This window comes from Dermacentor albipictus, chromosome 9 (assembly GCF_038994185.2).
Source record: "Dermacentor albipictus isolate Rhodes 1998 colony chromosome 9, USDA_Dalb.pri_finalv2, whole genome shotgun sequence".
Taxonomy (NCBI): Eukaryota; Metazoa; Arthropoda; class Arachnida; order Ixodida; family Ixodidae; genus Dermacentor; species Dermacentor albipictus.
The window spans coordinates 124,394,164-124,409,594 of record NC_091829.1 but is presented as its reverse complement, the minus strand read 5'-3'; the positions used below and the strand labels follow the sequence as shown (position 1 = coordinate 124,409,594).

At 45.9% G+C, this 15,431-nt stretch overlaps 1 protein-coding gene across 1 annotated transcript in view; it reads right to left on the bottom strand.

Moving 5' to 3' along the window:
- Positions 1-15,431, bottom strand: part of Polr1A (RNA polymerase I subunit RpI1) — a 304,676-nt gene that overhangs the window by 280,580 nt on the left and 8,665 nt on the right. Inside the window, exons 3-5 of the mRNA XM_065452564.2 lie at positions 10,844-11,120; positions 4,531-4,726; positions 2,801-3,083 (exon numbers count right to left, since the gene is read on the bottom strand). Of these exons, the coding sequence (XP_065308636.2) occupies positions 2,801-3,083; positions 4,531-4,726; positions 10,844-11,120 (756 nt within the window). The remainder of the gene's footprint in view (positions 1-2,800; positions 3,084-4,530; positions 4,727-10,843; positions 11,121-15,431) is intronic.

Below are 15,431 nucleotides of genomic sequence, written 5' to 3'. Positions count from 1 at the left end.
TGCGAGTAAATACGGTAATTTGGCAAATTCGATGCAGTCTTGTGAAAGTGATAGTAACACAGTCAAACACACTTATAACTATACCGGTTTTAACAATATATCAATTATGACACTGAGAAGCTGCTGCGCTATCTACTTTTGTATATTTTCCATGGTGTAATATGACGCTTACTACAGTCAAACCTCGATATATCGAACAGCGCGGTGATCGCAAAATAGTTCAATATAGCCAGAATTCGATATATAAAATCACATAGAAAACGCGTCAAAAACTAGCGCAAATCAATCAATGCACCAATCGTGGCGCAATAGCTACTCACATGAAGCTTCAAACAAAGTATTTATTTAGTTCGCTGAAAGTACTGAAGCAGCGTAGCCTGCTTCATATTGGCAACCGCGTGCTTGACCACAGCGTCCTCAACATAGTCCGAACAGTCGTCCACAAGAGACAGTCCAGTGCCTTCTATAGCGCCGCAGTAGCGGCGTACAACGGCCAAAGCAGCTACAGCCTCAGTTGCAGTCGGGAGCGGGGCAACATCAGCGCTTGCTGGATCAGTCTCGGCAGCGTCTTCGTTTGGCCACTCAGCAGTCACTTGTGCCGCGATCTCCACGTCTGTTAACTCCGCCACTGTTCCGGTGCTGTCGTCACCGCCAAAGAAGTCCGCAATGCACATGATGTGTGGCTCAGCAGCGACAAAGTGCTCCAACTGGCTCCACGGCCGCCTCAATCACACGCGCACGGCGGGGGCAAGCCTCGCCGTGCGCGCGTGGTCGAGGCGGTTATCCCCGCCGTGCGCGCATAGGTGCGCGCGTGATCGAGGCGGCCGTGCTGGCTCCAGGCCGCCACGTGTGTACGCCGCTACGTTCAAATCGGTTACGCTCGGCGCAACCGATGTGGGCAGCTGTCGTACACAGCAGTCTGGAACACTAATTGCGCCGCCGCTATCTTTGAGAGTCTTGCGGGAAAGCTCGCCTCCTGTCAACAGAGCGCACTTGGTCTGGGGCGGCGGAGTTCGATATATCCATTTTACATCCGGCCCCGTTCGAAATAAAGAATTAAAAATGCATGCGATTTTCCATGTGACATAGAAATCGTTCGATATACGCAATAATTCGATATATCCGTGTTCGATATATCGAGGTTTGACTGTACAATGCCCCGATACCGCATTATCGGTTATAAACGATGAAGTCTGGCTGGTGGGTGTCTGAGCCAAAATGTAGAGAAATGCGAAATCCTTGGAAAGACAAAAAGAAAACGAGAAATTCGAGCCACTGACGATGGCCCACTGCTCCAACAGCTGCTGCGGGCTCATTTACCAGCCTTCTCGGCGCATCCCTTTCCTGTCACCCTTCCACCCCTCCGAACACAAATGGGCTTTGTCCATAGCTCTACGCTGAGGCACCCTCCGAAACAAGAATGGACTGCGCCGACTGCGCTGCTCCGATCTTGCTCACTGGCTCCTCATTCAGCACAGTTCTGCAAACAGCATAATCACTCGTGTTCGTCTTTGTTGGTTGCGTCGAAATCGTTCCTGGCCACGTGATTTCTCAGCCTCTTTTGACTCGCCGCTGAAACAGAAGATGACTGATCCGCTCGGTGACAATCGGCAATGCACGACGTTGCCAGTGAAAAGAAGCACAGTTATAGATTTGTAAACTAAGTGCTTCTAACCAATGAGGCAATCGTCGCAAACGTGTTTGCATCGGATAGCAACAGCGACAACGGCAGCAATGATGCGGTAGGGCAGGCTGCCTCAACGTTGTCCTCACAGGAGGTCCGGCAGATGATTCAGTCCATCTGAGGCTTCATTTTCATTGCCTTGGAGAAGGATGTCAGCAAGCTTCGCATAAAGCATGCACGGCTGACGGACATAGGGTTTTCTCGTGCAAGCCAGTGGCGAGATGCTTGTGGCGACCTCGCCTCAGCGTTTCTTCTGGATTTCTCAAGCTGGCAGGCTTCCAAGCAACCTTTTCACATTTTTTGAAAGGCCCCTTTTGGGGACACCAAAGCGATACTTCGGTGGAGCTCTCATATCGCTTGGTGCCCAAGACCCTTCTTTGCAGTTGTTATAGCAGCTCCATTCTTTAACGCCGACAGCTGCAGCTTGTTACACGCGATCGGAGCGCCCAGAAAGCAGTTGAACAAGTGAACATAATCAGCAGCCGGATGGTGGAAGGTGGTGGGGAGGGGCAATGGCATCCCCGCCATTATAATTTCCTCACAACAGCTCTGCCATTCCCCTATTTTGATTTTTTTGTGCAACACTGTTATAACAATTATCGGTTATAACAATGGAATTTTCGTGGCAATTGAATATTGTTATATGTGGGTTTGACTGTATCTGTAGAAGTGATTGCTCGAGAATACTTTATCTAGGTGCTTAGTATCTGTGGCCACTGACGCACAAATGGTAACAATGACGCGCCGCTTTTACCATGGAAATTCATGAGGAAAAAGAAATTATCGTCTTTGAAGGTCAATTCTGCGTGTCATTCTTTTGAAATCGCGAACTTGGGGGCGTGCTATATTTTTATTCAACGAATAGGCAGCATATTACATTCAAGTGCACTTTTATTTTGTTACTTTAAACAAGGGAAAATTGGGTGGGCGTTAGATTTGGAGACGTGTTAGAATCGGGTAAGTGGGATAGTTCTGACGTGCCAAACATGAAGAAAACACAATCATGAATACACGATTTCTCCGTGTGTCCCCACACAGAAAACAGTGCACGCATCCATCCATCTTGTTCCCACTCACGCATGTCCATACCTCTGAGTGTTCAAAACGAGAACTCACCGGGCGAAACCGTGTCGGAGGAACAACCAGCGCCTCGAGGAAGAACATATCAACGGGACTCTCATGCGAGCCGGACGCGAGGGCCAGGATGCCGAACAGGTTCTGTAGCAGCGACCGCTCCTTGGTCCACAGCTCTCGCAGGTGGGCACGAGCCTCGACAGGTGTCAAGTAGGAGAGCGCCCCGCCCGCCGCCTCTTCCTCAGCCTGCTTCTGCTGGGCTTGGCGCTCCTCCTCTTCTTCGACTAACATGTCATCCTCGTCCTCAAAGCCATTGTACGTACGCCTGCAGACAGAGACTGTTGTTTGCATCCTCTTCCTGTCCCAAACAGACGAGAAGGTGGAGAATAAACTAGCGGGGAGCATTATGTAACGCCCAGCCAGGCCTCCCAAGTTTGTTCACAGTTAAACCATCCCCTCCGCCTTTTCTGCCTTAGTATTGCATTATATATTATCTGTATAAGCAAAAATTAGAGCATAAACTTCGTTGTCTGTTGCAACAATTGACACACTGTCCCATTTGATGACAAGAGTGCACTTGTGCGCAGGTTCTGTGAGCGCACTAGGCATATGACCATCCATTTTGACACCATCATTATGTCCCCTCACTACATCACATGTGCTACTTATATAATTGAACTACAACACTATATCTTCAACATTGTGAACAAGGAAACCGTATGGCTGCCAAAGCGTCAAATTCACTCGTCCAGTGCCGTCGCTTTTTCCAACAGCGCACGGACTTCTACAACTATACCTGCCAACCTGTGAACTTTAAAGGGGCCCTGAAACACTTTCCCAACTAGTCATAGAATGGTCTCACTATTAGAGAATGTCGGCTACAAATCAACTGCCGCAAAAATATAAAATATAAATATAAAATATATATATACTGCCGCAAAAGTATCAGCGGAGTTAGAGGCAGTTATTACACCAGTGAGCGGCTCTCTCCTTTCATCTCCATTAGCAAGCTGGAAGCTACACAGGGGGGATGGTAAGGGGACAAGGCCTCACCCAATAGTTTTTTCTTTGTTTGTTTTTTCCTTTGTGATGCTACATCCTATTAAGACATGTGCGGCATTCACTCAACCCGAGATGGGTGCCTGGAGCTACGCCACTTACAGAGAGCAATCAGTCCACCCTTTCGTGGCATACATACGTACCTTATTTACAATTATTTATGTTTTGAATTTCTGCATATGCACCACCTAGTGAACAACAAAAATCAGACATTGCAGAAAAGAAATAACAATAAACTTAAAGTAAACGTGATGCAAAAAGACATTTTCACACAGCCACAAGCCATCAGGATTGGGAGTCACACGAATGTGAGAGATATTCTATTCTTTTACCTTGTTAGTGTAATCGATAGTTAGCTTACACATTCACCTTGAAGGCAATAGTTGTGAAAAGCTTCAATAATGTCAGTTAATTTAGTCCCCATTGCAGGTGAGAATGTTCATGTGATCGAAACGAGGAGTACAGCCACATTTCTTGCAATGGTTCGCTGAGTGGGAGTAAGGAGTTTCTTTTCTTCGTGTTTAACTTTGGCACTGTTTCATCATGTTGCCACACCAACTCCCTCAGCTGTCGATACTTTTGCATACCGACAAAGTATGCAGACGTTACTGTCACATTACCCCCTAGTGTTCTTGGTAAAAAAACAGTTTGCTCGTACACATATTCATTCCTGCACACAGTGAATTGAGCATTGCATTGCAGTGGTGTCTCACCTAAAAGGCATGGACGAGGTAGGTGGCTTCACCGCGGGTCGGATCTTGCTGGTGTACACAAAGCGGCTGTTGTTCTGGATGGTCATGGCTCGGCGCAACTCACCGCAATGTGGGCACTTACGTGGTGCCCCCATCAGATGTTCACGGATGAACGTCTTCACGATCCGTTGCCTGCACTCGACGACATTCTTCACATCTGCAGGGCAGCAAAAAACCCCTGGCCATTAGGTCTCAGATCTATTAGTCCCTTAGCAAATCTTTCATCAATAAAGTTCGAACAAGCAATGTTGCTGGAGCGAACGCTTCATCATGGCAACAACTGATTTTGCTGAAACTCTTGCCTTGGCGAAGCACCAACTACGGTGGCTTTTCTTCTTTTCTAAAGGACAGATGGCAACCAAACTTGGCGAGAATCTTCTTTATAAGTTGAGGAATCCGAAACAAATGGAATGCATACTTTTGGAGAAAACCGCAATTTTAACCTCACATCGCTCCTGAACACAAACACACAAGGAAGTTGGAGATGTCATCTGAGTGCTCTTGAAGACGTTAAGTTTTTAGGATGTGGTTTTTGTATCATTTTAATTTTCTGTAAGAGTGAGTTCATCTGAGCTGGACTTATTAAAAAGAACAGTGCAAAAAATGGTTACATAAAGCCATTGCATTTGTTGCTTGCCCACTCCTTGTATGCATAGCAAAGTGCACTTTGAAGTGCTCTGAGGCTTGCTACTATTTCTTCTAGGATTTCAAGGTCTAGGACCTTTACCTAATACCAACAAAAATTAGTGCTAAGATTTTATTTTTTTTTGCATAAACCGTCACCAGCTACCGTGAACTACCGTAGATGGCCGTCTACTATAAAGCTGCTAAACTAATTGGATTGGCCGGACTCTTAGCTTGCATAAACCTAGTCACACTCACCAATAAAATCAAAGCAAAATTTGAGAATTTTGAAGCACATCACGAAACTTGACCCTTTAAAAGTGCCATGGACAATTTTTCTCACACAAAAGTGTTTTTTGCGGGGTTCCATGATCAACTCCCTGTAATGGATGCAACATTGCACAAACACGTGCAATGTTGCACAGGAATGGTGCCACCATTTAGGAGCAGTGAAGCAATGTACTGTACCATGACACTAACGAGCACCAACAGTGAGCGCTTTGGTAACCTCAGTGCAGCGGAGGCTCCAACGTGGTGCAGCCTAGTGTAGGCCTCCTGCTACGGTGACGTTTCTGCACCTGGTTCCTCTTTCACATGAGGTCAGCCTGTGACACCTCGTCGCCTAAAGAGTGCAGCTTCAACATGCGTCAGCAGTGCTTACAAGCCACCTACTGCTTCGCTTGCGATGGCACCAAATAAAACAACTGCTGTGCTAAGCGGTGCAGCAAGGCAATGATGTTGACAGGCGAATCTCGCTTCGGTCCAGCAAAAGACATGCCAGTGTGAAGCAGAACGCCTTCGCATGTTCGCAGTGCATGCTGCTAACTCGGCCATTCGCATTCCTGAAGCTGAGCGCTTCATAACTCAGACTGGCTTCCCAAGACACTATGAAGCAAGACCAAAATGCTGATACCTTCACCAATATGACTCTGCAGCAGGACGCCGCACGCCAAGGAAACCTGCAACATGGACGCCGACCCGCAAATCGTGCACCTCTCGCGGCAGCGGACTGCGAGCTCATGGAGCAATTGTGCAACAGCTTCTGTGAAGGCACATTCCCCTTTCGTTTTCTACCAATTTCTACGAAAGAGGGATCAACCATATCTTTTTGCAATTAGTGCCAAGGACAAGTCTGTCTCACCCATTTGTTTGGGAACTCTTTCCAAGTGCCAGTAATGGACCAGGCTGGTCCAGCCCATTTTGGCGTTCCAGCAAGTTTCCTCTTTGGCCACTAGGGGGCCAAAGAGGGAACTTCATTTGTCTACGTTCGTCCGGTAGAGGTTTCAAAAACTGCTAGGAACCCTGCTTGGCATGCTTTCTGTGGCATCACTTTTGCAGTGCCATGTAGCGGCTTTGCTACCTATCTGCAAGACTGAGAAAATTAGGTATGTTGGGAAGAGCAAGACACATTCCCGCACCAGCCCTAGAACAGCTGCATAGCCACAACCAGCCTATGGCTCCTCACACAGGCCTCCCCGTCCGCTTCAATCCTGTGCACTGCAGATACTCCAAAAGACATGTTTGTGAAAAGTGTTTAGCTGCATCCACTGTTGAATGATACATCTATTACTATGAGGGACATTCCGATAGTAAGTTTCGTCATTTTTTTTAAAGATGTTACACCAGGTGAAACAAACAATCCCCATAAGAATCTACGCTTGTTGCAACGGAAGGAGCATCAGAGGAGGAGGAATGACGCATGCACAGAGCGCCAAAGAAGAGAAGAGAGAGTAGCAGCAGATCTGCGTGGCTGAGATTATTCGAGCACAAATCATGATGGCCGATAGATCTGTGCTAACAACGTGGCCATCAATGGAAGTGCATCCTGTTATCCAGTATGAATGGGCACCTATTCCCTACATTAAAAGCCACTCTCAGGACGTCACTTCCAAAACAATGTTGAGGTGGAGCAGGCTGTGCGATAATTTCTTGCATCGCAAGGCGTCGAGATTTACCAGAGTGATTTCTTCAAACTGATTGCACACTACGACAAATGTCTCAATGTCGGTGGTGACTATGTGCGAAAACAGTGCAAGTTGTATAGTTCATGATGCCGTGGTGTTCTTTCTTTTTTTGCAATAAAGTTTCTGTGTGAAAATAAATGATGAAACTTACTTTCGGAATGCCCTCATACTTTTGAAGAAATTAAACTCATGTTCTGTGAACCATTTCATGCTAGAGCAACAGTGCTGTTTTTAGTATTTGTAGATGTACAAATTCTGTTCTCTCCCTTTCACGAAAGCATGAACAGTAAGGCATTCTTTCTAGTACAAAAACAAGGAAACCTGTGCCAGCGATAAAATTGCAACTCCTGGCATATCTCAACCTACAGTGCTGTTTGCCCATCAGAAATCTCCATTAGCTCACTTGTCAATGACACTGTTAGCCCCGATTCCTACATCCTACGTGCTACAACTATGCAAATACCAGATGCTGGCAACTGCCCCCAGAAGGGGCACAACTTTCAACCTTTCTTTCAGCTTTATTTCACATTTTCCTTTTTACAGCAAAAGAAAATGCAAGGGCAAGAACAAGAAGCTGCACAACTGCAGCTTGACAAGGTTCCTGTCCCCTTTCTTGGACAACCAGTTGCAGCATATTCACAACTAGAATGTGTTACATATGTACAAAACGAATTCATATTATACATACATCCACATTGACATCAGAACATATATAACACCTATATACATCTATTCACATCTGTGCACATATGTATCTGCACCAACTCAGCATCTATACATATTTGCATCTGTACATGTAAACATATATATATATCCAAAAAGAGGGGGGAAAAAAGATCAGGCACAAATTATAAGCAACACCTGAAAAAATATACATTAAATGCTGTTTCTTGTGCGAAACGCCTTCCTCTTTTTCCATTTTTTTTTATTATTATTGTCATACAGTCGAACCTATGTATAACGAACTGGATAGTTCAGCAAAAAGTGGTCATTATATCCATAGTTCATATATATGGACTCACTCTTCAAAGTGCTAAACAATTCACCCCACAGAAGCTGGCATCAGCAGTTACTATTCGGCAGCACTTTGGTCAGAAAATCAAATTTTCAGTTTCATTTTCGTTCCCAGTGCGTTCCCACACCTGGCTGTAAACTACTGATAGAAACGTTCATCTAAAGAACAAAATGCAGTGTTTTGTACCTCGATCTTTCAAAACAGCACCTGGTCACTTCGAAACTGCAAGCGCAGACACCATTTTTTTATTCAAAAGCTTGGGATATATTTTACTACCAGGGAGACGGCTGTATTCTGCACATGAGAATGCAGCGTTCCAGTTGGCCGGAATCGAAAACTGTTAAAACTGCAGCGATATGCCGCCATTCTGCGACAGTCTCAGACACCATGGTCACGGCATTACGACTACACGACAACCACACAAGAGCCATAAAATTACTTTATCTATGTCACTTCTTGCCCCCCAAAAATGTGATGTTCGAAGGGTAAAATGTCACCGCAAGCCGTTGCCAGCAATTGGCAATGCATAAACGAAGCGCCGCCATACTGTGATCTTCTAAGAACAGTGTAGTAACCGCCAACCTTTTGCAACTTTTGCATAGTGACAGTGGCGGCCGCGCGTGGTGCAACGTTGTTGCCAACTCAGGCCGCGTCGACAGGAACACTTGAGCGGCTTTTGTTCCCATGATGGAAAGACGTAGATTGTCATTTCAAATAGTTGAAACAGGCATAATGCATGTGGTGCCACACAGACAACTGCGCAAAAACAAGAGTGACATCGTTGCAGCATCTGATGGCACACAGGCGCACGCGCCAGCACAAGCCCCTCGCCAGGCTGTTTATACTGTACGCGGCACTTCACCCTGGAGGCGTGCTTCGAAAATGCATCGCCTTCTTCGTGGCTTCCAGAATCCGCAGGAGGCAAGCGCTAGCTCGTTCATCTCGAAGGCCATATTATCGCTGCAGTTGGACTGCAGCGGGGCACACGCTACCATGCGCCCAGTTTGGTCGTGCTTCCATGTTTTGGACCTTCCTGTATGCCCTCTTTTTACAGTGACCAGGTTCGAAGCGTTTGTTGTAGCAACACGGCAATTTAAAACAGTTTTGTTATATCTGGAAGAAGTTTCCATAGGGAGGGTCAGAAAATCATAAATGCACTCAAATGTGGTCATTATAACCGATAGATCATGATATCTGAGATCGTTATGAGTGAGTTTGACTGCATCTAGACCTCTGCAGTTTTCATAAACATTTGAATTCTGGTTAACAGTTCTGAAAGCTGTGTCTCCTACAGTTCAGAACTGCAACGTTAACGTATTTCCGAGCACACATTAAGGCCCAGTATAACGGAAGTGGTGCTAGTGTTAATATTTCTGCTAAGCAAATATGATTTCACACTTCAATTTTGCAGTTTCCCAGGGCTTTTGCAGAATATTTAACTAAATATTCAAGGACAATTCAAGGATTTCAGGGATCCCCATTAGCTCATTAGCAGGGATGTTCAATGGTCACAATTCAAGCAATGGGGATCAAGCTTTATTCATACACATGCTAACAAATACTGAAATCTGCCAGCAGCTAAGCAGCCACTGAATTGGATCCATCCTTCAAGCTATTCAGGTGGCTTTTCAAAGCCGCCTTGTCCATTGTGGCAACAACCACCTTCTGGCCCATTGCACACTTTGTTCAATGAGAGTTATACCAATGCCACACAGGCACAAAACATGACGTTAATTTGCTAATGCCATTTGCATGATGGCACACAGACAAACTTAATGTTATTTGTTATTTAATGTGTTTGCCATAACTCATTCGGCAGAGGATGCATACTCTCAACATGGTAACTAACACGGTGCAACATAGAAAAGTATTTCGAACAGAGTCTATACTGCAGAACATAATTTATAGATAACTGTCACCTACAGCTCTCTTACCAGGAGTTGTACTCGGCAAGCTTCCTGAGGTCAGCATTGAAACAGCTTTGACACAGCATGCATCATTTTGCTTCTGGGCTTCGGATTTCACATGCTGAAGTTGCTTTGGCCAGTTACAACATTGTCAAATACAGCAACAAATTCAAGTAAATCATACCATAGTACACTTATATTTACATTTCATTTTCATTAAAGCTGATAAAATTTGTAAATGCATACAGTCATAAACACTTATAACAATATTGGTCTCAACAATACAGTTAATCTTCAATATAATGAATTTCAATGTAACGAAATTGTAAATATAACAAAGTATTTAACCTTTTATAACTTCCTGTCCATAACGCCATGTTTTTTTGAACCTCAATATAACGAAGTTTGTTTATACATGATTTCAATATATGTAACAAAATGTCGCTACCATCGCGAAGGCATTGAAACTTTGCTTGCTGCTCCTGTCTGACTAGCCATGTAACCTATCCGCAAGAATGGCAGGGGCCTAGATATTATTTCCTCACAAGAGATAACACCTGGTCATCATCATCAGTAGCCTATATTTATGACCACTGCCAGATTTCAAGTTGAGCCCAAAAATTTCCTAATTTCATCCCACCACCTTAATTCTCTGCCATCTTCGACTGCGCTTCCCTTGGCACCCATTCTGTAACCCTAGTACACCTGGTACAAGTCACTAAGCCAAAGGACCGCTCAACATTAGAGGCTTGGCACCACTGCACCTGCTGCGCGACGAGCCTCTTCCACATCGCCAACACTGTCGATGACCGACGCTACACTCTGCTCGATGCGCCGCTGAAGCACAGGCCTAACAACTCCGCGGTGGACCAGCCGACCCTTGTCGTCGTCGTCAGTCAGGGTCTCGTTGGCAATGTCCTGCAGTTCTTGCACCGCACCAACAGCCCCATACTGGAGCACCTGCAGCTGCGCCAGTGCCACCTGGCAGGCAACCGGAGGCGAAAGTAAACGGTGGCAGGAGAAGCAACTGCCCCGAAGCAACTGCACAGAGAAATTGATGCAGTCAGCGCAAGGACAGGGTGCCATACTAGACACTCTTTCTCAATAGCATGGCAACGCTTTTAATGGCTAAAGAGACTTCTCTCACTGCACGCATACGAGACCAAAAAGCAACGTGTCATGCACAAAAAGAAGTTATTCCCTTCAGCCACCAGTGTACACACTTACGCACATTTGCTTCTGCCAGTTCTGCCAAGTGGTGGCATGAATGAAACCTCTGACACTGCACTGCAGGTAAATTGAGCCCACTCCAGATGGCTCTGCTTTAGTTCAGCATGTTGAGTCTTGCACTTAAACATGCTGCCATGTTCGATGTGCTGCATTCCAGTAGCTATGGCAAACATTGTCTTTCTTGTAATGCTCGCAGCCAATGTTCATGTGCTTTCAGCCAGTCATTCAATTTTCTTTGTAAAAGAACACGACATGAATGACAACATATTTCAATTAGATTTGATGGATTTGAGAGAAAAAAAAATTCTAGCAACTCAGAGAAGCAGAATTCTGATCTAGGGCCTGCAGTTTGCTTACAATTTCGCCAGAAACGGCTAAGTTTTAAAAAAAATTAAAGTATGAAGTCTACAAATTGTTAACTCTGCACCAAAAACAGACATCATAGTTCTGTAAACTGTGTCTCTCAGAGCATATAAAGCAAACAATTTTGACATATGAATTTACAGCCTATGCAAAATTGTTAAAATGCTTACAAATGTGTTGCAAAACTTCTGCTACCAAATTAGAGGTATATTTCAGAGCAGATTCTAATACATCAATTTTTATCTACTTTAGAAGTATTATTAGGAGCACTTTACCGAATTATAATACCTTTTATTGCCAAGTTACAGAGTGAACTTCCATTTAGCAATATTCAACAATATTTGTCAAAAAATTGCCAGCCTAAATCTAAAATATGCTTTCTAGAGCCACCAGATATTGATGTTTTCTTTCAAATACAACAAACGTTATTAAATTCGGTGCAGCGGTTGCAAAGAAAAATTATTTATCTGTTCCCATGTATATAGATAGGAGCCGCCAAGCTAAAGCATCTTTCTATGTCTCATAGCTCTATGCTGCAAAATATATGTAACTAGTACGTAAAAAGCGCTCCAGATGCGAACCTATTGACATGTGTACTTGTTTATCTTCATCAGGTGACCGTGTTTCACCACCTAATAAATGTTATCGCACAACGCAGCATATGCTTGCATGTACTGGAAGGTTCTCAAATGTTATCAATGGTCCTATCTGCTGTCTGTTGCACGAATGATCGTCGCTGATGTCTGTCGCACGCCGTCAAGGCACCCCTCCGCGACCATGCCAGGGCCCTCTAACGCCACAATTCCATCATCCACCGCCACCAGCACACCCACCCATCGCCCAGCTGCGCGAGGAAGACTGACATTTCGCTAGCCCCCGACCACCGCCTGCTGTGCTATCACTGCGAAGAAGCCGGCCATGTGTACCGCCAATGCCCATACCGCGACATGGGTCTGAGAGGATTCACCGTCAACGCGCAGCATCCACAGCTTGAGACATCACCGATTACCAAGCCGCCACTCAGTGGAACTCCCGACGAGCATCGCGTTCAGCGTCACCTGGCTGTTACCTGTCCCCGCAACACTGACCATACACTGGAGAACCCTGCGGCCAGTCTGCAAGCCCATATCTGGAAAACTAAAAGCAGCAACCAATGGAGGTGCAATTGCTGTTCGTCGAAATGACGAAGATCCTCCATCACCGTTGAAGAGACAATCTCGAGAAAATAACGACACACTGCCATCCCGATGAAGCATGGAAGCAAAGAATGCACCAAACAAGGACCTGATGCCGCGACGTACAAGCCACACATCAACGCGACGCATCACATCAAACCACTGACCTCAACGTGCTTCTCGATGGCCACACAGTCAGCGCATTAGTAGACACAGGAGCCGACTACTAAGTCATGAGTGGACACTTCACTCCAAGTTCAAGAAAGTTAAGACTGTGTGGGAAGGCCCCCAAATTCGGACCGCTGGAGGGCACCTAATAACGCCAACTGGAATCTGCACGGCAGGAATTACACGATTCATGACCGAACCTAACCCGTTACCTTCGTTACCCTCCAATAGTGTTCACGAGACATAATTCTCGGCACAGACTTCCTGATCCAACAAGGCGCAGTCATCAACCTAAAGTCAAAGTCAATAACACTGTCGGAAGATCAAGCAATACTACCAGAAAGCTGCCATAGTCACCACGCCTTGAGTGTGCTTGAAGATCAAGTGAGCATCCCGCCTCACTCCAGCATTGTTATTTCCGTCAGTACCAAAACACCAGCAGACTTAGAAGGGATCATCGAGGGCAACCGGCACCCACTGCTTAACCATGAAATTTGCATCACAAGAACGATCGCTCGACAGCATGGAGGGAAAGCGAAAGTGATGTTGACAAAGGTCAGCCAGGGGTTTAAGCACATCAACAAAGGCATGACGATCGCATACATTGAGGATATTCTGGAAACCAGCAATACACTCGTCCTCTCAGATTCTGCCGCATCTACCCGACGACCGTAGTTTCCGAACCAGACTTTGACATAAATCCAAGTCTCCCCATGATTAAGCAGCAACAGCTCAGAAGTCTGCTCCGCCGATACAAACAGCTTTTTAACGTCATCGAGGATTCGACAAACAGCAGCCGCAAAGCATTGCATAATAAACGAAGAGTGCGCTCGACCACTCCGCCAGAACCCTTACCGAGTTTCGACATGAGAACGTGAAGCTATAAGACAAGTCGACGAAATGCTGCACGACGACATCATGCAGCCATCGAAAAGTGCATGGGCATCTCCTGCTTTCTTGGTGAAGAAAAGGGACGGAACCTTATGTTTCTGTGTCGATTACCGTCAACTGAATAAGATCACAAAGAAGGATGTATACTCCCTACCACGGATAGATGACACACTGGATCGGCTCGGCAACGCTAAATACTTCTCGTCGATGGATCTCAAGTCTGGCTACTGGCAAATAGAAGCCGATGACAGAGGTCCCGAAAAAACCACCTTCATCACATCAGACGGCTTCTACAAGTTCAAGGTCATGCCATTCGGACTGTGCTTGGTGCCTGCAATGTTCCAGTGCGTCATGGACACGGTGTTAGCCGAATTGAAGTGGCAGACCTGTCTTGTTTATTTGGATAACGTCGTCGTTCTTGCCAGAAATTTCGGCGATCACCTTAGGCGGCTTACGACAGTACTAGAGGCCATCAAGTCATCAGGGCTCACTCTGAAGCCAGAAAAGTGCCGCTTCGCTTACGATGAGCTTCTGTACCTGGGCCACATCATCAACGAATCCGGAGTCCGCCCTGACCCACAGAAGACAGCTGCCATCACAAAGTTCCCACAGGCCATCCGTCAATTCCTTGGCATGTGTGCTTACTAAAGGCGCTTTTTCAAGGACTTTTAACGCATTGCTGAGCAGCTGACACATCTAACTGAATGTGATGTCGAATTCAAATGGGAAACACCGCAGGCTTATGCATTTCAAGAACTCAAACAACGCATGCGGTCACCTCCAGTACTTGCGCACTTCGACGAGGACGCTGATAGCGAAATCCATCCTGACACCAGTAGTCGAAGCCTCGGTGCCGTCCTAGTCCAGAGGAAATACAAACTTGAACGGGTGATAGCTTACGCTAGCTGGTCACTGTCAAAAGTGGAAGGCAATTATTCTACGACCGAAAAGGAATGCCTCGCCATCATTTGGGCTACAGCGAAATTCCGCCCTTACCTGTATGGCAGGCCATTCAAAGTCGTTAGCGACCACCACCCGTTGTGTTGGCTAGTGAACTTAAAGGACCTTTCGGGACGGCTGGCACAGTGGAGCCTCAGAATATGACATCACTGTAACCTACAAGTCCAGACGAAAACACTCTGATGCCGATTGCGCATCATGCGTCCCCATTGACTTGCCGCCGTGAGATGACATCTTTCTTGGAATAATGAACGCAGAACATTTCGCTGAACAGCAATGAGAAAAACCGGAGCTAAAAAGCCTCGTCGAATATTTGGAACGGCACACCGGCGTGGTCCCTAGGGCATTTAAGTGAAGATTGTCTTCGTTCTCGCTTCAAAACAACCTACTCGTAAAGAAGAACTTCTCACCAGTCCGTGCCAACTTCTTCTTGTTCCCTCAGCGCTGCATCCAGAAATATTGCACCCCTTACATGACAATCCGACCGCTAGGCAACTCGGACTCTCCCGGACGCTATCGAGGATACAGGAAAAGTATTAGTGACCATGCCAGACCACTGACGTCG